The 25315-nt window shown below is 46.4% G+C and overlaps 1 protein-coding gene across 1 annotated transcript; it reads left to right on the top strand.

The window, feature by feature from the left end:
* Window positions 1-1099: 1099 nt before the first annotated feature.
* sp5a (Sp5 transcription factor a) lies at window positions 1100-2992 on the top strand. The gene is made up of 2 exons (XM_072475853.1): window positions 1100-1316; window positions 1494-2992. Exons 1-2 carry the CDS (start codon window positions 1266-1268, stop codon window positions 2568-2570), a joined length of 1128 nt encoding a protein of 375 aa, XP_072331954.1. The 5' UTR covers window positions 1100-1265; the 3' UTR covers window positions 2571-2992.
* Window positions 2993-25315: the final 22323 nt, after the last annotated feature.

Here is a 25315-nt window from a genome sequence, read left to right as displayed (position 1 = left end):
TGCCACCACTTGAAGGGACTTAACAGAGCTATCAACAGCCTTCACACTCCAGCCTCTGATCTCTCCACTCGGGCACTCAAAACTTCATGCTTTCCACGTTCGAAAAAAGTCACCATATCAGGGAGCATTGGCAGGGAAAGTTTTCACTGTCGTTACAATTAAACTATTTTTGACGAAGCGGTTTCAGTGGTACTGAAACATTGTTAAACTATTAAAATACACGGCTGTTTAATAGTCTCCATTTAACACAGGGATACGTTAGCCCTCCAATTGATTTTAAGCAAATAACTTGGATTTACTATTATGTTGCTGAATTATGCACTTTAAAGTGAAGCTGCATATTTACAATCTGGTTGAAAAGCGGCGAATTTTGATTCACTTGGTCCCAGTACAATGACACAATTATAAGCGCGGCGCGGGGCGGGGGCTCCCAACACACCCCTCCCAGGGCTCCCAACACACCCCTCCCAACACACAGTGACATTGTAGTAAAAATGTAAATATCTCTGAAGGATATGGTACTTCGTTTTCAGACCTTTGTTAGACAACATGCTTTATTTAATGTTGCCATTCTCGGCAATTTCATTAAACTTTTTCAAAGTCAGCAACTCTTATCGTTTCCACTTCCAGCAGAAACGATGCTGTTCATGATGCCGAGTTGGCCGATTCATCTCCAATCGCCTTTATTTGCTAAAAGTCATCAACGCAGTAATGTTGGAACAGATTTAGCGGAGATAACAAAGCCACATTGTCACTTAGGGCTGTGCAACAAATCCTTAATTACAAAAAAGGGATCATATGACTTAAGCATCCAATGCAACGGTCTCCTGGCGGCACCAGTGCTTTGATCACGTAAATCCAATTATTTGTGTATATACATTTCCCACATAGTGATTACTTCATTAATTGTCCCGCCTTTATCTCCTCCTTTACCATCCCCCCTAATAATCAGTTCCTTTATACATACCAACAAACACGCCATAGGAGCTTTGTGTATTCAAAGGATTTGGTTTCCCTTCTGAAAGACCCGCTATTCTTTGATGATTGGGCAGCGGCAAACTTCAAAGCCATAAATCTTTCTCCTGACTGGCTGGCGGTCGACCAAAGTCTTATCAAATTCTAAGAAGTGATCCCCCGACCGCAGATATTCCAAGGATATCTGGGACTAGCAGGGGAAGGAAAGAAAGCTCTGCATGCCACTGATTTCCCTTTAGTGCTGCCTGAAACATCGAATCGCGTCTCCTTGCCACAATTTGGACCGGGGAATGGCTGCTGTGGCGGTTCTACGCAATGATTCTCTGCAAGCATTTCTCCAGGTTGGTAGTTTTAAACCTTTCCCAAGTTGTCTCGCGGCAGCACAGACCGTTCTTGTTTTCAATCGTACACACAGCATTTCTCTTATAAACTTACACCAGGACTTGGAACAAAGTTTGAACCTTCTTGCTGTAACTTTCAATTGATCTGAACTTTTTGTGTCTTGTTTCGCTCCTTAGGATCGGACACCAAACTCTTCCCCGGAATCCGCCAAGCAGTCCCCCCTGGCTCTGTTAGCGGCCACATGCAATCGGATCGGACACACTGGGTCAACGCACACTGATCTTTTCCAGCTCCCATACGATCCGTCTCTGAGTTCCCCGTCCCGCATTTTTCACCCTTGGAGTAACGAGATTGCGACTAACCCAGGGGCACTCTCATCCCACTCCAGTTTAGCTTTAACCCCGCCGAAGGTTCACCAGCTACCGCCTCATATTCAGGCGTCTTATGGATCTCATGAACTCCCTCTTACACCGCCGGCAGAGCCGTCGTACCCATTCGAGCTCTCCCCCGTCAAGATGTTGCCTTCCTCAATGCAGACCTTCGCTTCAAGCTGCCAACCCACCTATGTGCCCGCCGTCACCTACGGCACGCCGAATCCCATCAGTTCTGCAATGCCAGGCTTTGTCCCAACTGGATCCACTTTACTTCCTCATCAACACAGGCACATGTCACCCAACCAAGTGGAGGACATCCCATGGTGGAGCATCCAACAGAGCAGCAGCGCCAGCCACCCCTCGTCCATTGCTCCTCACCGTTTCCCCCTCCAACGCTCCTTGGTTTTGGGTCATTCAGACTTCGCCCAGTATCAAACTCAGATCGCGGCTCTTCTTCACACCAAATCTCCCCTGGCTACTGCCAGGAGGTGCCGAAGATGCCGCTGTCCCAATTGCCAGTCTTCCAGCAATGGGGATGAGCCTGGGAAGAAGAAGCAGCACATCTGTCACATTCCGGGATGCGGGAAGGTTTACGGCAAGACCTCTCACCTGAAGGCTCACCTGAGATGGCACACTGGCGAGAGGCCCTTCGTCTGCAACTGGTTGTTCTGTGGCAAAAGTTTCACTCGATCAGACGAGCTCCAGAGGCATCTGAGGACTCACACTGGGGAGAAACGCTTCGCCTGCCCAGAATGTGGCAAGAGATTTATGAGAAGCGACCATCTGGCCAAGCACGTTAAAACTCACCAAAACAAAAAAACAAAACTTAGCGTGGAAAATGTGAAAAGGGAAGACGGGAATATGCCGAGGCACAACTAGGAGAGGGGAGACACTGAAACAAGACTGCGGGCTGTTGATGAAACTAATAGCTTTGGTGGTGCAATATCCTTGGATAAAGAATATTTTAAGTGAATAGAAGGTATTGCTGTAAATACTTTCTGATAAACATGCTTTAGCTAATGTCACAGTTGGTCGCTATGCTTCAATATGAAGTTGTATATATTTATAGGAATGTCAAATAATACAAGTTCTTTAACTTGGGGGTTTCAGTGGCGTCCTTGGTGAAAGATCAGAACTGCTGTGCATAGAGTATTTAATAGCTTTGATTGGATGAAAGTGTTTTGCCTTTATTCGAGCTCAATGGGGAGTTCTTAGCATGCTTTTTAAACTCCACACTCCTGTAAACTGAATCGACCTTATACTGTGTAAAAAAAATAAAAAATCCGTTGGTTTAAATTAAACTGCGCCCTGCTGAGTCGCTCTGGTTTGATCCTTCCTTCTGTTTGCTCTTCTTTAAAAGTTTCATATCAACAGGAATTACTCCGACTACGCAAAAAGTTGTTTTGTGAACTTGTTCTCAAAAGGGTATGTTTACTTCAAAAATCAAATTCTGCAAGATTGTTTTCTGCAGGCTATTATTCCAGTTTTGTTTACAGAATGTGAATTGGAATGACCTTCGCTCGGAAACACTTTTTGGGTTTAAATCATTTGGCGGCGGATTTACTGATTGCCGAGTTGTTTTTGTATTCTATTCTTGCTCACGGCTTTAACTTTCAAGGTAAGAGAAACTTCCTCGTGTACATTTTATGCGGGCTGGACAAATGAAAGTATACGACACCGTTTCCTCAGCAAAGAATGCTGAACAGTTCAAATGGGAAGACGTTCCTGTGAGGTTGTTGAACAATAGATTTTTAAATGACAACGCCATTCAATTTAAACTGCGCTTTTATTCTGCAATTTTGCATGGGTTAAGGTTAAACAATAAATATCTCGTGTTGAAGTAACTCGAAATTGTTATCAACTCAAATGAGGTGCGCATATAAACATCAGTCATTACTTATAGAACACTTCACTGAAGCGCACGATGCCTGCCTTTTTGTGGCATTATTTTACTCCATGATTAATGAAGCACAGAGACCAAGATTTTGAAGATTACATATTTAGCGAATGCATTTATTTCGGTGCAGGGAGGGAGATTATATGTAAGGTAGCTGAGTGAAATCTATGGAAACTGCACTTCTAAAGAGTTGCCAGTTATCATCTTTTCACTCACCCAGAAAATTGTTAAAGGCTGAATGTCTTTTACTTAACCTAAAGTTTGTTTTTCCATTTAACTTTAAAATGCACGTATGTTGCTTTTACAGTGAATAGAGGTAGTAGGCAGTGTCAAGGATGTACAAGCAGATTGCAATACCGCTTAGACAGTTCAAGAGTTCCAAGTTCTAAACGGCATGATAGGCGGATTAAAGGGAGCCCTATCTACCGTTTTATTTACGAGTGTGGATCAAAAATGACCAACATGAATCATTTTCTTTTAGCCACACAAGTCAGCAGATTCAAGAGCACTTTGTGAAGAAATACATTGATTATTAATGTAAAGAGTAGCTTAGATTGAATTGTATAAATTGAACAGTATTGGCCATGCAATCTGAAAACTACTTTCTACTGCTGGATTTCAACTGTTAAGTATGAAAAAATATTTGTATTGGATTTCTATGGGGGAAGAGAATATCAGCATATTCATATCTTTATAAAACAACCATCTGTAAAGTGATGATTAAGTTTATATCAATGACGGGGTAACAATATATAATCTTTCCATGCACGCGAAGTAACATTGTTTTACAGAAAATAGATGGAAGTTTGTGTTTACGAACTTACGCTCGTAACATTGAGCATGTGTTATCCACACTGTTGTCTATGATCCAGCCCAGAAACACCAAAAGCAATCTGCACTTTCAGGTAAATGTTTGAACTCGGTTTGCATGTTGACTATTCACGTTTTCTCGGAAACCTAATATGTAAAGGGGCGCATTGCTTTGGTTATGCTTTGGTATGGTTAGTTTCTTAACTTCAGTGTGTTTTGATCTCCATTTCCTTCTTGCTATTACGTCATAAAGCCTTGGATAAATAAACGAGGTTTCCTTTTGCAAGGTGAACTTTATCTTTGCGTCTCCATTGGACTTTATGACCTGTATAGTTGATTCAAGTAAAGCAGGGGACGTTGTAAATTCCCCCGCCCCCATAACACTTTACCGTTAGTGACAAAGGCAGGGGTTGAGCATTACACACTTTATTGTTACTTCACAGGATGTAGTGACCCTCCCCCTACCCAAACGTTGTAATCCTTCAGCAAACCCACCTGCCCAATTTATATAGTCTCAAATCTTTGTGCGCTGATTTACAAGCATGGTGGTCAAATCTAAACAATAATGTATTTGAAACCGAATTAGTATATGTATAACAAATATTGCAACTTCAAAAGACCATTTGGAACAGTCAAACAAATCGATTTTCCGCATTGAATCTACCGGGCGCTTTGTTTTTGGCAACCATTTGATTTGTAAACCAATTTGAACCGTTTCAAGGTGTCTAGCAGTACATGTTTTGGATAATTTTCCAAATACTCTGTACACGAGTCTCTTTGCAGGATTCCCCTTTTACAACAAAGGCGATTTGCTATTCAACAACAATGCGATGGAAACATTTTAAACATTCCCTCAGAAGCTCTGAATAACTGGTCAATGTTTTCGCTCCTGTAACCAGCCCACCCTGCCTCCCAGTAGCGCCCTCTAATGCAAATTGTAGGTTAGAATTAAAGCTAAACCGCTTCAGTGTCAAAGCTTTTGCGGTTTCTTGCCTAACGAATTCCATATAATCTATCTTGGGAGAGCATTTGTACATGTATTAGTAAAATCGGAAGATGTACAAATTTGCGTTTCAAAAACTGCTGTACGGCCAGGGTTGGCGTCCTCATTTTATTGGCCAGCAAGCCAAAGCTGCTGTCACGCCAGTAACGGACGTCATGGTGTTTTCGGTCCTTTGATCTCAATGAATCTTTGTGTTGGGTTAAGCCCCATAGAACATGCCATCTACCTGCCAAAGCAAATGACATTTGAGTTCGCCCAGAAGTGAACGCAAGAAAACATAACCAGCCTTTAGCCAACTACATTTTTACCCCATCTGTATTCGCAATATTGCAAAAGACAATTACCAAAACACCCATTGAGTGAGCAAAGTGTGACTTAGTTTGATGAAAATAATTTCTGTACAGAGTTCTGTACAACACCAAATCCGGTCTTCCCCTTATTTATTCCGACAGTTTTAATTTGATGGAAAGTATGACTTGTGTCATGGTCCTTAGGTCAGGCCTGAACTGAACTGGATAGAAATCTAAAACAAAAACAGAAGATACTGGACAATCTCAGCAGGTCTGTCAGCATCTGTGGAGGGAAAAGGGAGCTCTCGTGTTTCAAGTCTGGTTGACTCTTGTCAAAGCTCCATAGGAACCTATTTTATTTGGCAATTTTACTTGGTTGAAAATATTGCTTAAAGGGTGCCATGTTTGGGATAAATATTATTTATTATGTAGTTCGAACATGGACTAAGATGCACATTTATTGCTGTTTTCTCACTTTCAAATCCCAATACTGTCTACTATAGTCCTTACATTGTCCGGTCTGCAATAGACATTCTGTAGACTGATGGTACTTCTGTGAAAATTAAGTTGGTATGGGTTTGGCCAGCATAAGTATTTTAAGAAACCAAAGCTGACCAGATACAAAAGTCTGAGAACACGCACAAACCGACTCAAAAACAGCTTCCTCACTTTTACCAGACTCCTAAACGATCCTCTTATGGACTGACCTGATTAACACTACACCCCTGTATGCTTCACCCGATGCCGGTGTCTATGTATTTACATAGGGCAACACAAGCTACACAATTATGTATTTTTTTTTTTCATGTACCTAATGATCTGTTTGAGCTGCACGCAGAAAAATAATTTTCACTGTACCTCAGTACACATGACAATTCAACCCAATCCAATTCAAGTGGCGACTTGTGCATCTAGAGATGGGGTCCATTATGTAAGACCGAGATGAGGAGAATTTTTTCTCCAAGAAGGTCGTGAGTCTCTCAAACTCTCTTCCTCAAAAGGCAGTGGAAGCAAAGTCTTTCAATAATTTTAAGGCAGAGCTTGATAGATTCTTGATTAACAAGAGGGTGACAGGTTTTCTTGATTTAACAAGGAGGGCCAGGGCCAAAGGTTATCAGGGGTAGGTAGGAATGTGTGGTGTTTGAGGTTACAATCAGATCAGCCATGATCTTATTGAATGGTAGAGCAGACTCGAAGAGCTTACTCCTGCTCCTAGTTGGTCAGATAGACTATGGGTGAACAGCAGAATGTGGAGCTGCACTGGCAGACACCAGCAGCCGGGTGCTGCACACCGGTTGGAGGTGGGTAGGTTACAGAAGGAGGAAACTCACTCTAGGAAGGTTCATGGGTAACATCGGAAAATAGGACTTAGTAGGCTATTCAATCCTTGGAACTTGCTCTGCCAAAGGATTTATATCGTGACCGGTCAGGTTGTGATCTCATCTCCATTTTCCTGTCTGCCCCCCACCCCCCGTAACTTACCTATCAAAAAATCTGTCTAAATCAGCCTAGAACGGATTCAATGACTCAGTCACCACTGCTTTCTGGGAAAGAGAATTTGAACATTTTAAGGCCCCTGGAGAGAGATACTATTCTCCTAATGTCCATTTTATTCTTTAACCGTGATCCCAAATTCCCCTCCACAAGAGGAAACCGCCTGATCCACCCTATCATGTTCCCTCAAACTGTTTCAATAATGTCACCTCTCATTCTTCTAAACTCCAATGGGGAAAGGCTCAACATGTTCAACCTTCCACTTCAGCTTCATAGCCATCTCAGAGCAGCAGTGCCACAAAAGGCTCGCCCTCTCACGGCAGATGGTCACCGACATCTGTCCTTTTCTGAATGAGGACGTCTGGTCCCAGGGTGCGTGCAGTCACCCAATGCCAGGGAAGGTGACAGTCCTTCTTAACTTCCATGCCACCTGCTCATTTTGGGCTTAGGCTGGGGACATTGTTCAATCAGCCACACATGCCTATTAATGTGAGTGACAACTACACCAGGATTTCCATGAATCAGACCAGTGAGGCACAAAGGGCTGACACATTTTCCTCAATCTCAGGATTCCCTTAGATTCAGGGGGCATATACTGTACCCAAGGCGGTCTTGTGTGCAGTGTTAACATCCCTACCTCTGAGCTATACGCTCCCACGCCAGGACTTGATGACCATGGAAGGGTGCGGTGCATTCATAATGTGGACAAACGGGTTGATTAACAGCCTGTGAATCCTTCCACTACACCTGATAGCAGGCAATTGGAGTGGGAGAGTTTCCTGGTCAGCCATACCGCAGAGGGTGATGTGAGCAATATTTTGCCAAACATAATCATGGGCCAATCCAATGAAAGTCCATGGTTGTCAATGTTCTCTTAGGGTGTGGTACCTGAAGCAGGAGGAGACTAACAATGTGGCCATTAACCGAGATACTCTAAGCGGGGGGGTGGGGGTTGGGGGGGGGAGGGGGGGTGCAGAGAATTCATTCATAAGAACGGTTTCCACTCCCAAGAAGGAGTCAGATATAGTTCTTGGGGCTAAAGGAATCAAAGAATTTGGGGAGAAATCTGGAACATGCTATTGAGTTGGATGATCAGCCAAATCAAAATGAATGGCACGCTTGAATGGCCTACTCCTCCTATTTCTCTGTTTTTATGACTCTTTCATTCTTAGACAGTCTCAGAAGCCTCAACTATTCATCCCAGCACATGGCCTCCAGGGATGGATCCTGCATGACCAGGAATAATCATTGAAGGCATGGCTCAGGACGCCCATCCAGGACCCATTAGCGGAGACAGAGGACCATGCAAACATGAATTAGAAGCAGGAGTAGGCCCTTGAGCCTGCTCTGCCATTTGATAACATCATATCTAACTGTGGCATCAACTTTTCTTTTCTGTCCATCTCTACATTCTTTGACTCCCTTCTCAATCAAGAATCAATCCAAAAATATTCAATGCCCTGCCTCCACTCCTCTCTGAGGAAGGAAATTCCTTAGACTAATGACCCTTTGAGAAGAAAATTCCATATTAAATTGAGACCTCTTTAAAATTGTGTCCCCTAATTCACGTCTCTCCCATAATGAGAAATATACTCTCCACATCCACCATGTGTCAAGACCCCTCATGATCTTCATATGTTAAAATAAAATCACCTCATTTATCTAAACTTCAATTAATACAGACACAAAATGGGCAACCTTTCCTCAAAAGAGAACCCCTTCATCCCAGGAATCGGTTGAATGAACATTCTCTGAACTGCTTCCAATATGGTTATATTCTTATAAAGTGAAAAGATCCAAATTGGAAACGGTACTCTAGATGTGGTCTCTCCAACTGTGGCAAAACTTTCCTACTTTTCTATTTCATCCCCCTTGCAATAAATACCAATATTCCTAATGCTGTATCTGTGCATCAGCATTTTATGATTCATGTACCAGGACACCCAGATCCCTTTATACTTCAGAGTTCTACAACCTCTCTCAATTTAAATAATATGCTGCTATTCTGTTCTTCCTGCCAAAGTGGTTCACATTTTCCCAAATTTACTCATTTTCCCAAATTTACTCTATCTTCCATTCACTTAACCTATCTGTATCAATTCGTAGACTCCTTACATCCTCTTCACAATTTACTCTGTCATTAGTAAATTTAGCAACCATACATTCAATCATTTTGTAAATTGTCATTGTAAATAATTAAGGCCACAGCATTGATCACTGTGGCACTCCTTTGGTTACATCTTGCCAACCCGAGAATTAGCCATTTATCCCTACTCTCTCCTTGCTGTTAGCTAACCAATCCTCAATCCATGCTAACATGTTAACTCCCTACACCATGAGTGCACATTTTGTCCAGTGACCTTTGATGTGGCATCTCATCAGATGCCTTTTGGAAATCTCAGTATACCACATCTACAAGTTCCCCTTTATTTATGTTGCTTGTTATTTTCTCAAAGAACTCAAATAAATTAGTCAAATACAATTTCTCTTTCTCAAAACCATGTTGACTCTTCCTGATTACTGCATTAAGATTTTCTTCGTGCTCTACCATAACATCCTTAATAATAAATTCTAGCGTTTTCCCATTAACAGATGACCGACTGACTGACCAGTAGTTTCTTTCCTTCTACCTCCTCCTTTCTTGAATAGAGGAGTCTCATTTGTTATTTACCAATCTGATGGAACTTTTCCAGAATCTAGGGAATATTGGAAAATTAAAACCAATCCATCTGCAGCTGAGCAGCTTTAATTTTCCAATATTCCCTAGGGCAATATTTAGGGCAGCATGGTAGCATTATGGATAGCACAATTGCTTCACAGCTCCAGGGTCCCAGGTTCGATTCCCGGCTTGGGTCACTGTCTATGCGGAGTCTGCACGTTCTCCCCGCGTGTGCGTGGGTATCCTCCGGGTGCTCCGGTTTCCTCCCACAGTCCAAAGATGTGCAGGTTAGGTGGATTGGCCATGCTAAATTGCCCTTAGTGTCCAAAATTGCCCTTCGTGTTGGGTGCGGTTACTGGGTTACGGGGATAGGGTGGAGGTGTGGACCTTGGGTAGGGTGCTCTTTCCAAGAGCCGGTGCAAACTCGATGGGCCTAATGGCCTCCTTCTGCACTGTAAATTCCATGATTAGTGAGGCGAAGACCAAGACATCTGCCTCTGCAGCCGCTTCCAACCCCGACCGATCCGACACCCCGAATATGGCTTCTAGGAGACCCGGTTCGAGTCTCGCGTGCACCACCAAAGACCTCCCTCCAATACCCCTCCAGTTTTGGGCAGGACCAAAACATATGAACGTGATTAGTGCCCCCCACCCCCCAACACCGTTCACAAACATCCTCCACCCCATCAAAAAGACGGCTTATCCTCGCCCGCGTGAGGTGCGAGCCCCAACCTCGCTCACGAAGTTGACGCATTCACCCTCCGGAGCACCTCACACCATGACTCCTCAATATTCTCCCCCCCCAACTCTTTCTCTCATTTCGCCTTAATCCTCTCTAGCGATACCTTATCTTCCCCCAGAATCACCCCATAAATCGCCAACACCACCTCCTTCTCCATTCCCCCCCCGTCGTCAATATCTTTTCCAACAGTGTGGGAGTGGGTGCCATCGGAAAGCTTTGTACCTCCCTTCCTGGCAAAATTTCAGACCTGTATATACCTAAACATCTCCCCTGCCCCAACCCATATTTCTCCCCCAGCTCCTCAACTTCGCAAACCGGCCTCCCAGAAACAAATCCTTTAATACTCTAACTCTCCTCTCCTCCCATCTCCGAAAATTCCTATCCCACCTTCCTGGCTCGAATCTATGATTCCCTCGAATCAGCATTTCCCTTCACCCCACCCACAACCTAAAGTGCTGACGCAACGGCCTCCAGATCTTCAGAGTCGCCACTACCACCGGCAGCTATTTATATTAAGACCCTAGGATGAAGTCTATCAGGCCCTCCTGGAGTGGTCATTCTTTAGTTCTAGTAGTTTTATCAATTCTCTTTCCCCGGCGATTGTAATTGTTTTAAGTTCCTCCCACTTTTCACCTCTTGATTTGCTAATGTTTATGGGATGTAAGTTGCAGCTTCCACAGTGAAGAGAGACAAAAAAATGCATCTTCCAGATCCTCTTTTCCCACCATTAAATCACCAGACTCAATCAGTGGAGGATCAACAATCATTTTAGTCACACTTTTCCCTTTAAGTACCCACAGAAACTCTTACTATCTGTTTTTATATTTCTAGCTAGCTTTCTCACATACTGTAATATCTCTTATTTTTCTTTCGGCATTCCTTGCTGGTTTTGAAATAATATTCTGTCATCGGACTTGTCATTAAACTTCACAGAATTCTACCCTTTTTCTTTCAATTTGATACCATCTTTAACTTCTTGGGTTAGCTATAAATGATGCATCTTTCTCCTCTAATCTTTGCTTCTCGCTGGAATGTATCGCTGCTAGGTGAAATATCTCTTCAATAGTTTGCCACTGCATGTATACTGACCTAACCCGTTACCTAATTTCCCAGTTCACTGTAGTTAACTCTGCCTTAGAAAAAAAAATTCCTACAGTGTAGAAGGAGGCCATTCAGCCCATCAAGTCTGCATCGACCCTCTGAAAGAGGGGAGGCGGTGGTGTAGTGGTATCGTTGCTGGGCTAGTAATCCAGAGACGCAGGATAATAATCTGGGGACCCGGGTTCGAATCCCACCTTGGCAGGTGGTGGAATTTAAACTCAATAAAATATCTGGACTTTAAAAGTCTAATGATGATCATGGAATCATTGTCGATGCATCTGGTCCACTAATGTCCTATTAGGGAAGGAAATCTGACCAGACTCTTAAATGCCCTCTGTTGTATTCAACCGCTACGAAAACACGAAAAAGGAATCGAACCAGGCACCGGAAACTACAACGGCAAACCCAGCAGAATATGCTCTGGGTGGGGACTTCAATGTCCATCACCAAGACTTGCTCGGTAGTACCACCACGGACTGAGCTGGCTGAGTCCTAAAGGACATAGCTGCTAGACTAGGAATGCTGCAGGTGGTGAGGGAACCAACAAGGGAAAAATATACTTGACCTCATCCTCACCAATCTGCCTGCTGCAGATGCATCTGTCCATGACCGTATCCATAAGAAGTGAACACCGCACAGTCCTTGTGGAGACAAGTCCCATCTTCACATTGAGGATACCCTCCAACGTGTTGTGTGGCACTACCACTGTGCTAAATGGGATGGACTTCGAACAGATCTAGGTTGGGCGGATGAGGTGCTATCAGCAGCAGAATTGTATTCAACCCAATCCGCAACCTCATGGCCCGGCATATCCCCCACTTTACCATTACCACCAAGCCAGGGGATCAACCCTGGTTCAATGAAGAGGGCAGGAGAGCTTGCCAGGAGCAACATCAGGCATACGAGTTGTCAACCTGGTGAAGCTACAACACCGGACAATCTGTGTGCCAAACAGTATAAGTAGCAAGTAATAGACCGAGCTAAGCGATTCCACAATGAATGCATCGGATCTAAGCTCTAGTCCTGCCACATCCAACCGTGATTGGTGGTGGACAATTAAAACAACTCACTGGAGGAGGAGGCTACATAAATATCCCCATCCTCAATGATGGAGGAGCCCAGCATATCCGTGCAAAAGACGAGGCTGAGGCATTCGCAACAATCTTCAGCCAGAAGTAACAAGTCTGGACCTCCGGAGGTCCCCAGCATCAGATGTCAGTCTTCAGCCAATACTCTACTTGATATCCACGTGATATCAAGAAATGGCTGATGGCACTGGATACTGCAAAGGTTATGGGCCCTGACAATATTCCTGCAATAGTATTGACAACTGTACACCGTCATGTGCGCCAAGTGGACTACTTGTGCTCCAGAACGTGCCGCACCCCGAGCCAAGCTGTTCAGTTATAGCTACAACACTGGCATCTACCCGGCAATGTGAAAAATTGCCCAGGTGTGTTCTGTACACAAGAAGCAGGACAAAGCCAACCCAGCCAGTTACTGCCCTACCAGTCAACTCTCCAACACCAGCAAAGTGATGGAAGGAGTCAGCAACAGCGCTATCAAGTGGCACTTATAGCAGTAGCCTGCTCACAGATGCTTAATTTGGGTTCCGCCAGAACGCTGCAGCTACTGACCTCCTGCCTTGTTTCAAACATGGACAAAAGAGCTGACTGCCAGAGGTGAGGTGAGAGTGACTGCCCTTGACATCAAGGCAGTATTTGATCGAATATGACATCCAAAGAGCCCTAGATGAATGAAAAAATGAAATGAAAATCGCTTAGTGTCACAAGTAGGCTTCAAATGAAGTTACTGTGAAAAGCCCCTAGTCGCCACATTCCAGCGCCTGTTCGGGGAGGCTGTTACAGGAATTGAACCGTGCTGCTGGCCTGCCTTGGTCTGCTTTCAAAGCCAGCGATTTAGCCCTGTGCTAAACAGCCCCTGGAGTCAATGGGAATCGAGGGGAAATCTCTCCGCTGGTTGGAGTCATTACCTGGCACAAAGGAAGATGGTTGTGGTGGTTGGCGGTCAATCGTCTTGGCTTCTGGACATCACTGCAGGAGTTCCTCAAGGTAGTAATCACAATCACACCATCAATAAATAACCAACACCCCCGCGCCTCACTCTCTCTATCATTACCGTCTACCACTCGGGGCCTCCTTTTTTAACCCCAAAGTCGGTCCCATAAAATTATGAGGGAAATAGACAGAGTGAATAGTCAGAGACTTTTTCCCAGGGTAGAGGGGTCAATTACTAGGGGGCATAGGTTTAAGGTGCGAGGGGCAAAGTTTAGAGGAGATGTACGAGGCAAGTTTTTTTACACAGAGGGTAGTGGGTGCCTGGAACTCGCTGCCGGAGGAGGTGGTGGAAGCAGGGACGGTAATGACATTTAAGGGGCATCTTGACAAATACATGAATAGAGGGATACGGACCCCAGAAGAGTAGAACATTTTAGTTTAGACGGGCAACATGGTCGGCACAGGCTTGGAGGGCCGAATGGGCCTTTTCCTGTGCTGTACTTTTTCTTGTTCTTTGTCACCCCCCCCTCCCCCCCCCCAATCCCCCCCCCCCCCCCCCCCCCCCCCCCCCCGCGGTTTCCACCTCCAGGCAAACCCCTCCACAGACCCTCTCAAGGTGAACTTGATTTTTTTTCCAACTGAAGGAATTCCGCAAGATCGCTCACCCTCACCCCTGGGTTCAGTGGCCTAGATTCCCTCCACCCAACAAGATCTGTCTCCGTGCTACAAGGGAGGCAAAGGCCAAGATGTCAGCCTCTCTTGCCCCCCCGGATCTTCCAATGTTCCAAAGATCGCCCCTTCTGAACTCAGGACCACCTCTGTCTCCGTGCTACAAGGGAGGCAAAGGCCAAGATGTCAGCCTCTCTTGCCCCCCCGGATCTTCCAATGTTCCAAAGATCGCCCCTTCTGAACTCAGGACCACCTTCAACCTCAGACATCAAGTCAGTGAAGACCCGCCAAAATCCCTCCAGCTTCGGACAGGTCCAAAACATGTGGGCATGGTTTGCGCACCCCCCCCCCCCCCCCCCCCCCCCCCGCATGCACTGTCCGTACCTATCCTCCACCCTCGCAAAAAAACTGCTCATTCTGGCCACCGTCATATGCACCCTGTGGACTACTTTATATTGGATGAGGCTAAGCCTAGCGTATAAAGACGATGCGTTGACCCTTCTCGGAGCCTCTTCCCATAACCCAGCCTCCAGCACCCTCCCCAGCTCTTCCTCCCACTTAACTTCTCCTGTAGGGGTTCCCTCCCAGTCTACTAATTCTTTGGAAATCTCCACGACTACCCTCACCAACCTCTGTTTTCGACACCACCTTGTCCTGCAACATTGGGGGCGGCAGGTTCGGAAAGGATGGTACCTGTTTCCTCACATAGTTTCACACCTATGAGCTGGACAGCTCATATTCCTCTACCAGTCCCTCCAAGCTTGGGAAGCTGCCAAATCGCTCCAAATCCCCGCCCAGCGCCCCCCGGGAACAAACCTGTGATTCCCGCAAATCAGAACCCAAACCGATGCACCTTCCAGCTTCAGGTGCTGCCACCATTGTCCACACATCCTCGGGGCCGCCGCCACTACTGGACTTGTGGAGTACCTGGCCAGTGAGAACAGCAGGGGCGCCACCAATAATGCTCCTAAACTAGTGTTCTTACAAGAGGCTGCCTCCATCTGCTCCCATATTGACCCTTTCCCCACTACCCACTTCCTGACCATGGCTATATTTGCTGCCCGGTAGTAGTTCATCAAATTTCGCAAGCCCAGTCCACTCCCCTCACATGTGTCCACTCCAGCAGCACCTTCATCCGTGGGGCTTTCCCTGCCCACACAAACCCCGAGATCAATGCATTCATCTTCCCTGAGAAGGTCTTTGGAATAAAAATTGGAAGGTTCTGGAACACGAATAGAAACCCCGGGAGCACCATCATCTTCACGGACTACACCCGCCTCGCCAACAACAACGAGATCATGTCCCACCTCTTGAAGTCTCCCTTCATCTGCTCCACCAGCCAGGCCAGATTCGATTCTGTAGCTGCTCCCATCACCCCCCCCCCCCCCCCCCCCCCCCAACTACCTTAAATGGCAGTTAGCCCAACCACCTCTCCTGCCCCCTCACCGCCTCTCCTGCCCCCTCATCTGGATCGGCAAGACCTCGCTCTTCCCCATTTTTAACTTATACCCAGAGAACCGGCCGAATGCCACCAATTTGTCCATGATACCTCCAATACTTTACAATGGGTTTGGTATGTAAAGCAACATGTCATCCGCATATAGAGAGACCCTGTGCTCTACCCCCGCCCGCACTATCCCATTCCAACCCCTTAATGCTCTAAGCGATCGCCGAGTACCCCAAGTCGACGACCCCGCTAGCAGCATCTTGCCCACCAGAAACAAACCAATTCGGGAGTACAACCTGTGCACTTAGGAGAAGTACGAGAACTCCTTCACCCTCTCCTCTCAAACCTCCACTTGTCCACCCCCACCCATGTGCTCCAAGAACTCCTTCAGCTCCTCCGTCACTGCCGACACCCTCCTCTGGCTCGACCGGACCACGCCTGGATCAACGACAGTGTTAAAATCCCTCCTCATAATCAACTGGTGCGGGTCCAGGGCTGGGATCTTCCCAGCAATCGCTTCAAAACTCTACATCGTCCCAATTTGGAGCATAATGTTCACCAGGACCATGTGCATCCCCTCCAGCTTCCCACTCACCATCACAATCCTTACCCCGAATCTGCTACTATAGTCCCCACCTCAAATGCCACTCATTTATTTACCAGCAGCGTCACCTCCTGCGTCTTCATGTCTAATCCCGACTGGAAGACTTGCCGTACCCACCCTTTCCTTAACCTTGTCTGATCCCTGATCTTTCAAGTGTGTTTCTTGTAAAAAGGCTTCCTCCTCCTTCAAATTCCTCAGGTGCGTGAAAACACGCGACCGCTTAACTGGCTCATTCAGCCCCCTCACATTCCATGTGACCAGCCTGGTCGGAGGCCACCCAGCCCTGCTAATCAACCGTACCTCCTCTTAGTCCAGCCCCGGGCCCATGCCACGCGACCCTCCAGACCCATCCTCAGATGTCCACCGTCGCCACTCCCTCCCATGCTACGCCACAGCAACAACACCTTTGTCAGCAGCCCTCCTTCACCTGAACAAAAGATAGTTTTTTAAAGAATAAAGGAATGAAAGGTTGTGGTGTCCAGGTGGGAAAGTGGAACTGAGTCCACAAAAAAATCAGCCATGATCTCATTGAATGGCAGAACAGGCTCGAAGGGCCAGACAGCCTACTCCTGCTCCTAGTTCTTATGTACTGCTGTTATGGTTCCACCAGGGCAACAATCAAGCCGGCCACAACTTCTCCAGATGCATTTCTGGTGCTATGATTACTCTGGAAAAGTCCACATCTTTGAGGGTTTCTCACATAGTGGTCATGCTGTGCGTTGCATGTCATGACAAAGCAGTAAAGAGAGGCATTGGAGAGACATGATGGACATGAATACTTGCTGTCATTGTAGGAGGACAAGGAAGAAGAGTGGCAGCAGCAGACAGACATCCATGGCAGAGACGCAAGGAGCACCCTCATCGGTGCTAGGTTTTCATAAAAAGGGCTGTCTGCAGTTGCTGGTTAATGTCAGGTCTATCTCAAAATGATCCCCTCACCCAGCACTTCCTAACCTATTGCCTTCCACAGTTACACTTCATTCCTGGCATAATCTGCATCTAGGGTGTTTGAGTAGAGTTATCCTACAAGCGAGACAGGGTACTTGTGAATTCGGTAGCATATCATTATACATTCAAATATAGCATCTGAACATTTAGCAATCAATGAAAAAATACCAACATGTGGCCCTTGGTGAAATGACTAACATTTTTGCGGTGGCATTCTCTGTTCCTCAGACTATGTTGACACCAGGGCAGGATTTGTGGACTTCCACGACAACAAAACTGGCACTGCGCCTGGATCGACAGTGACGATTAAGGAGCTAGCACTGGCACCACGTGGAACACAATCGATTCCAATGAGAAATGGTGCTGGATTCGTGATTGACACTCGAGGCTGACGTGCTGCAGCCACATAGATACACTTCATTCCCCAAACACACGTCCCAGCCAACAAGAGGGCAGCAAGGAGCACGACACCAAGGTTCACGGATGCCGAGCTTGAGACGCTGCTGGATGACGGGTTATCCTCTACTCTGGCCAGGAAAGAGGCTGCCAGCTGCCGCCGTTCGCCATGCCTGGGCGCAGGTGGCAGAGGCTGTCAGCGTCACGAGCAACACCATCCTGACCAGCAAGACCACCTCAGGATCAGTAGGTAGCACTGTGCCCCTGGCACTAACCCCTGTTCCACACACCTGTAACCCTATTTCCCCCCCCCCCCCACAAGGAGGGCATCCAAACCCCCACCCTGCACAACATGGCGGCACCCATACTGACCGCCATGGCTGGATGCCCTGGCTACTGAAGCCACCAGCTACCCATCCCCTGAGCTGCATGCGTCAGACTGTCTTAACAGTGTGCATTTTCTGTTTTTCCCCCCCCCCCCCCCCCGCCAAAGGAGAAAGCCACCCATAACCGCCAGGAGCCAGAGAAGACTGGAGGAGGACAGCCGGACCTGCAGCCCCTCACCACGGCAGATCAGCGGGTCCTGGATGTGGCCAGCGGGCGCGAGGAAAGGGCAGCTGTCATGTTGGAGATCGGTGTCAGGTGAAGAAGTGAGACACTGCTGAGTTGCGGTTCCCCAACACCACCTTCACCCCCATACCAGCTTCACACCACCCAGACCACACCCGTACCCTGGCTCCACACATCCCCCCCCCCCCCCCACCCCCGACCCATGGTCTAATCATGCATCCTGTCCTGAGTCTTGCAGGACCTGCTGGTTATGAGGCGGGTCCTTCTGGGATCCCCTAGCCACAGACAGACTCAGAGTCCCGGGTGCTGAGCAGCGGCGAGGATGATACCAACACAGACGACAGCCATCAACCTTAAGTAGGGTGGTCTTTCCAATCACGTTTAACGATTCCACATCGGCCGACAGAGAATCCCACCCTTGATCTTTGACGTGCATTTCCCCCTTGTGCTCCCGCTGTGGCTGAGGCCAATGGGGAGGCAGCCTGTTCCATTCACTGCTGTGCCAAAGGAGATGCCATGGCTACCATCATCTTGATTGCTGTTCCCATGAGGACTCTGCTGCATACTGCCTCATCTGCATGTATGCAGGGGCATCCTCACTCATGGGGACAGGTATCAGTAACTGAGTCTCTGGCAGAGTGGTCAGCGAATCAACAATTGACTGTGGAGTGTCTTGAGGAGGAGCCCCAGCACTTGCCCGGCTCAGACCTTTCAGGACACAACTGCTTTTGGGTGCTGTTTAGGAGTGAAAGACCTGCTAGCCTTTCTGTGCATCAGTGTGCCATCTCTGCAATGGTATTTTCAAGGCTTCTGAGTTGCAAGCACACTGAACGCCATCTCACTGCTGCTGCACCCAATCGTTGGGCTGGTGTATATATGTCCACGAGGGTGGTCACTGTTTCAATGGAGCTACTCATGTGTTCATTGGACTGAGATATGGTGAGACTCATGACTTAGATGGACTCCTCCAATCTTCTGCCCAAGGATATGCACAGCCTCAGGGAACTCTTCCAGATGTCTACCAAGTTTCATTTGTCGCTCCACAAGCCCCTTTGTGACTGACCTCCAAGACTCAGAATATCTGGGACCTGAGCATGGTTGATACTATCCTTTGCTCCCTGATGTGGATTTCCGCTGGATCCATTACCTGTTCACATGTGCTGTGCTCTTCACCCTGTGATAACCTTTCCACATAAGGTTATGTCCCACAAAGCTGCCTACATTTGCGTTTGTGGATGGTATATTAAATCATGTAATGCTGCATTGTCTGTGTGTCTGTTATCCTAGGAGCCATTGCTTTTCTTTCGGCATATCTCCTGTGGTGTAAAATAAATGACAAATGATTGCATGTGGCATCTCTGCATCCCTTCCACTTCACGGATCCTTATTGGTCACAATTTTAAAATTCTACACGCAAAAACACATGTACCTATCGTGTGTCAGTTTTCATGCACAAGACGTTGACACTTTTTCAATCTAACCTTCATCTCCCGCTCAGCAACAGTTTCCCCTGTTGACGGTGGTGCAATTAACAAGACCTCCCCCTCCTATTAGCATCAGTCCAACTATGTGGACTATTCCACTCCTACTGCATCCCCTCTGCTAGCTATTTTGCACTTTTCCTGCAAGCTGAATGGAAGCAATTTCAAGAATGATTAGGAGCTGATATGACATCACGCCACAGGACACTTCATACACTTGCTGTCTTTCTGCCACCATCGCGTCTTCCATGTTTGGTTATGCTGTTACCAGCATCTTTGTGCACTGCATGGCACAGGCCACACAAGGTGCATTATTGTTGGAACTTGAAATAGTTGCGTGTTTGTAGAGCAGAGGGCGCAGAGCACAAAAAACCTCACCTCTGTCACATGCAGATTTGATGCCACTCACATTGCCAGACCTTAGAAGATAATTCAAGCGCTTGCACCATTATATCTATGTCCTGACAACACTGAAGATGGAGAAGTCCTGTGCCACCTCTAGCCAAGCCTCAAAATGTTGGCTGCCTTCTCCTCAGTGGAAAAAGCAGATATCTGCATGCCTTCACCGCCTCCACCATACCTCAAGGAAGCCATCAGTGAATCATGGCACAGCCATTCAATGCTTGCCCTCCATTCTGTTCTTGAGCACTCCACTCGTCAGCAGGTTTAATTTCTCTCTGGGCATGCAGCAGACTGGTGGACGCACTTTAAATACACCATCTGAATTGATTGTCCTGTCTCCCAATCCCACCCACCATCCTGAATTGATTGACAAATGGGAAGGCACCTTTGTAATTGGCTGCCTCCCAAATCATTTGCCCCCCAGCTGCACATCTGACTCCTCTAAGATCAGGACCAATGGGCCCAACTCATGTAAACATCATATCCTTGGACGATTCTGCCATTGTGTGCAGTTTTGGTCTCCTTGCCTATAGGACATACTTGCCTTGGAGGGAGTGCAACAAAAGTTCACTGATTCCTGAGATGAGGCAATTGATGTATGAGAGTGGACTAAGCCTAAATTCCCTGGTGTTTAGAAGAATGAGAGGTAATCTAATTGAAATATATACATTTCTTAATGGGCTTGAAAGGGGCGATGCTATGAATATGTTTTCCCAGGCTGGTCTGAGATGAGGAGAAATTTCTTCATTCAAAAGGTTGTGAATCTTTGGAATCTCTTCCCCCATAGAGCTGTGGATGGTCAGATGACATTCATAATAGAGGACAATAGATTTTTGGGTAGTAAGGGAATCAAGGGATATGGGCATAGTGCAGGAAGGTGCCATTGAGGTAGAAAATCAGCCATGATCTTGAATGTAGAGCAGGTTGAAGGACCAAATGGTTCATTTAAGTTCCTGTTTCTTATCTTATGTTCATAACATTATGGCCTGGAAATACCACAGTGTAAATGGAACTTGCCAGCTCCCAGATTTTCAGTGCCAGAAATTCTCACAAATCTATTCAGGCAGCCCTGCTTCTTCAATATTGATACTGAAGGATATCCTTCAATGTCGCAAACATGACATCCACTAAAGAGAATAGTAAAGACTAGAACATTTTGTCAGGATTATTATTTACTAAATAAGTTTTCCCAACACTAAAAATGCTGATTCTTTGGCATATTCAGTTTGTTGATTAATGTTTGGGTAGATGTTGTGGTCCAGTAAGCAAATGATAATTGGAAGAAAACAGCACTGAATGTCAAGCAGTTTGAGGGTGAACGGACAGCTGCCAACAAAATTATTTTTAGCGCCTAGTGTTTAATGACCTTGTGATTTAAGTAGATCTAGTTCTGTATTAAGTCCGTCTGTGTAGTTGCCAAAAGCAATAGCAATAATTTAGTATCAAAATGCATATAGAGCTAGGTGTGGATGTGAACTATAATATTCACATTTTTCATGTACATTAAGTATCGCTGTGAACCAAAAATCAATGCGCAATATAACACCTATTGTTCAAAGGGCATTCGCAGCATTCTGTTAAAGGCACCATGTTAACAAATATAAAGTGTTTGGTCATGGGTGTAATGACTGAACTCTATAAATCAGCAGTCAAAAATTGCTTTATAAGAAACAAAATGGCAAAGTAACCTGGTTTGATCAAAACTAAAGGACCGTAATAATTGAATTCTGTTTCTCTAGTAATACTCAATATAGAACACATTTCTATATCTTCTGTGCTGACAGTTTCAGCTGCAATTACAGCCTTCAGCTATATTTTCAGAGTTTACAAAATTACTGATGCAAGCTTTGAATATTTCTTATATTCAAATAAAAATACAAATTTGAGCTTTTAAAGCAATTTTCTCCTCCTTTCCCAAAGGTGCTGCTTTTTTTTCCTGCATATATTTTCCATGAGTTGGTCATGTCACATTAAGTGCCAGCAGTTAATTAGACTATGGAATATGTTCATCTAACATTTATCTTTTTATAAATTTAGAGTATCCAATTAATCTTTTCCAATTAAGGGGCAATTTAGTGTGGCCAATTCATCCAGTCTGCACATCTTTTGCGTTGTGGGGATGAAACCCACGCAAACATGGGGAGAATGTGCAAACTCCACACGGACAGTGACCCACACCCGGGATCGAACCTGGGACCTCGGCACCACGAGGCAGCAGTGCTAACCACTGCACCACCATGCTGCCCTCTGCTCATCTAACATGCACACTTCCATCAGAGATCATTGGGATCAGGAGTGAAAATGCACACAACTTTTCTCCTCCCTTATTCTGAAGTGCTGAGACCAGTTGTAACATCGCTGTAATAATCTTGGTCAAGTAATAGGATAAACCAACTATAGAGTCTGGTACATTCAAAATTGGGGTCAACGTCACCAGCAATATCTTATACAACTACGATTACAGCATGCTATCCCTCTCTGTTTCCTCTATCTCTCTGTAACTTTCAACATAGTTGATCATGTCATCTGAATCCATTGCCTGCTCTTCATGTTCTACTCGTCATGTCTTTGCAGTACTGTCAATCCAACGTAGTCAATATGTTGTCTGCAATAAGTTCTTGAAGTGACTTCTCCAGGGGCCTCATTCATAGGTGTGACCTCAGTAGGCCTCTCTAGAGCTGCTGCTCCCTCTGGGATTGCTGCAGCAAAGAGAAATATTTTTCAGTGCTGCTGCTCATGTTGCTAATAGACTCCTTCAACTGACCAATTAGCTGCACCACATTCTGCAACGAACGCTGCAGTACACGTACATGACTGCCATGTTCTGTTAACAGCTTTTGTTTAAAAGCACGGCCTGTGAACTTTGTTTTAAATTAATCATTCTTGGGCTGTAGGTGGTCTTGCATTTATTGCTTTGAGAAGGTGGTGGTGTGTCTTAGAATCTACAGTGCAGAGGGAGGCCATTTGACCCATCGAGTCTGCACTGGCCTTGGGAAAGAGCACCCAACTTAAGCCCACGCCTCCACCCTATCTCCGTGACCTCACCTAACCTTTCTTGGACACTAAGGGACAATTTAGCATGGCCAATCCACCTTCTGCTAGCTGAATGGGTTGCTGGGAGACTTCAGAGGACAGTTAAATGTCAGCCATATTGGTGCAGGAGTAGGGTCTCACATAGGCCAGACCACATGATAATATTAAGTGTCCTTCTATAAAGAACATACGAGTGAGACAATTTAGTTTGTACAATACAACAGCTTTATGCAGACATTCAGCCGAAAAGTGTGAAAAACAGACAGAAAAGCTCAAGATTTCAGTAAGACTGACAAACTCTCCTCTTGGATATATAACATAGAAGAGAGGGAGGCTGCTGGTTCTTGCATGCCAGATGGAGGGATGTGGTGCAGGAACTGCATGCCAACTCTCTCATCCTAGGAACTGCAGATCAGTGCCGCAAGAAGTTGAATGACCTGACACCAGCTGCTGTCTCCTTTCTTCCCTGGGCATCCAGGACAACAATACACTCATTACTCTTGCAAATTAACATTTACACTAGGCATCGACATTGTCACTTTGCATTATGAGGAAGACTAACTTGGAAAAATACTATGTATGTTTCCATGTCCTCTGAGAACAATTACTTCCAAGGACAATAGAATTCCTTTGTCCATTAACAAGGTGACACCATATCTATTATATTAACTTTCTGATGGCACCTGGGAGACTGTCCTCGGTTTCTCATGTTCACCTAAATCATTTGTTATCGTAAAAGTTATTTACATTGCACAACCCAGGACATGTGGGGTGGGGATCCTTGACACTGCTGATTACGCATTGGAGGTGATGGAAAGCATTCTGTGAGTGAGGCAGGAGTGGGGATCAAGAAGGTAGAAGTGAAGGAAGCTCAGCCTTTGCAAATATCCAACAGGTTCGAGATTCTTGTCGATTGCGTGGACGAAAGCAGGGGCCACAAGGTGGGTTAGCAAACTGACCGTGGTAGAAAGGGGCGACACGGTGGCACAGTGGTTAGCACTACTGCCTCATGGTGCCGAGAACCCGGGTTCGACCCGGCCCAAGATCACTGTCCGTGTGGAGTTTGCACATTCTCCCTGTGTCTGCCTGGGTCTCATCCCCACAACCCAAAGATGTGCAGGGAAGGTGGATTGCCAAGCTAAATTGCCGCTTAATTGAAGAAATAATTGGGTACTCCAAATTTAAAAAAAGAACTTAGAAAATAGAAGCAGGAGGAGGCCATTAAGCCCTTCGAGCCTGCTCCGCCATTCATTATGATCATAGATCATAGAATTTACAGTGCAGAAGGAGGCTATTCGGCCCATCGGGTCTGCACCAGCTCTTGGAAAGAGCACCCTACCCAAGCCCACGCTCCATCCTATCCCCGTAACCCAGTAACCCCCACCTAACTTTTTGGACATTAAGGGAAATTTATCATGGCCAATCCACCTAACGTGCACATCTTTGGACTGTGGAGGAAACCGGAGCACCCGGTGAAAAACCCACGCAGACATGGGGAGAACATGCAGACTCCGCACAGACAGTGACCCAAGTTGGGAATATAACCTAGGACCCAGGCCTGCTCCTGCTTCTATTTTCTAAGTTTTTTTAAAATTTGGAGTACCCAATTATTTTTTTTAATTAAGGGGCAATTTAGTGTGACCAATCCACCTTCCCTGCACATCTTTGGGTTGTAGAGGTGAGACCCAGGCAGATACAGGGGGCGGGATTCTCCGAGCCCTGCGCCAGACCGGAGAATCGCCGCAACCGCGCCCCGCCGCCGGCACACGCTTCTCCAAGGAGCGGAGAATCGGCGCCGGCGCATTTAGCACGGCGCCGTCGTGGGTCCGCTGTCCGCAGCCAGGCCAGCGATTCGCCGGCCTTGATGGGCCGAGCGGCCATGTGGAATCGGGAGAGTCCCGCCGGCACCGTCCACACCTGCGCTCAGCCAGCGGGAACTCTGCACGCAGGGTCGGGAGGCGGCCTGTGGGGTGGGGGGGGGGGGCTCCTTCACCGAGGGGGGCCTCCGATGGGGTCTGGCCGGCGATCGGGGCCCACCGACCGTAGCCGAACACCACTGG

This window comes from Scyliorhinus torazame, chromosome 2, assembly GCF_047496885.1.
Source record: "Scyliorhinus torazame isolate Kashiwa2021f chromosome 2, sScyTor2.1, whole genome shotgun sequence".
In the NCBI taxonomy this organism is placed as follows: Eukaryota; Metazoa; Chordata; class Chondrichthyes; order Carcharhiniformes; family Scyliorhinidae; genus Scyliorhinus; species Scyliorhinus torazame.
Note: the sequence above shows the minus strand (reverse complement) of the source record. Positions and strands in the feature narration are given on the sequence as shown.

Bases quoted from the DNA above. Each gene is read 5' to 3' on its own strand.
- sp5a (XM_072475853.1), top strand. From the start codon at position 1,266: ATGGCTGCTGTGGCGGTTCTACGCAATGATTCTCTGCAAGCATTTCTC. The intron at 1,317-1,493 runs GTTGGTAGTTTT...TTCGCTCCTTAG, and splicing joins CTCTGCAAGCATTTCTCCAG to GATCGGACACCAAACTCTTC.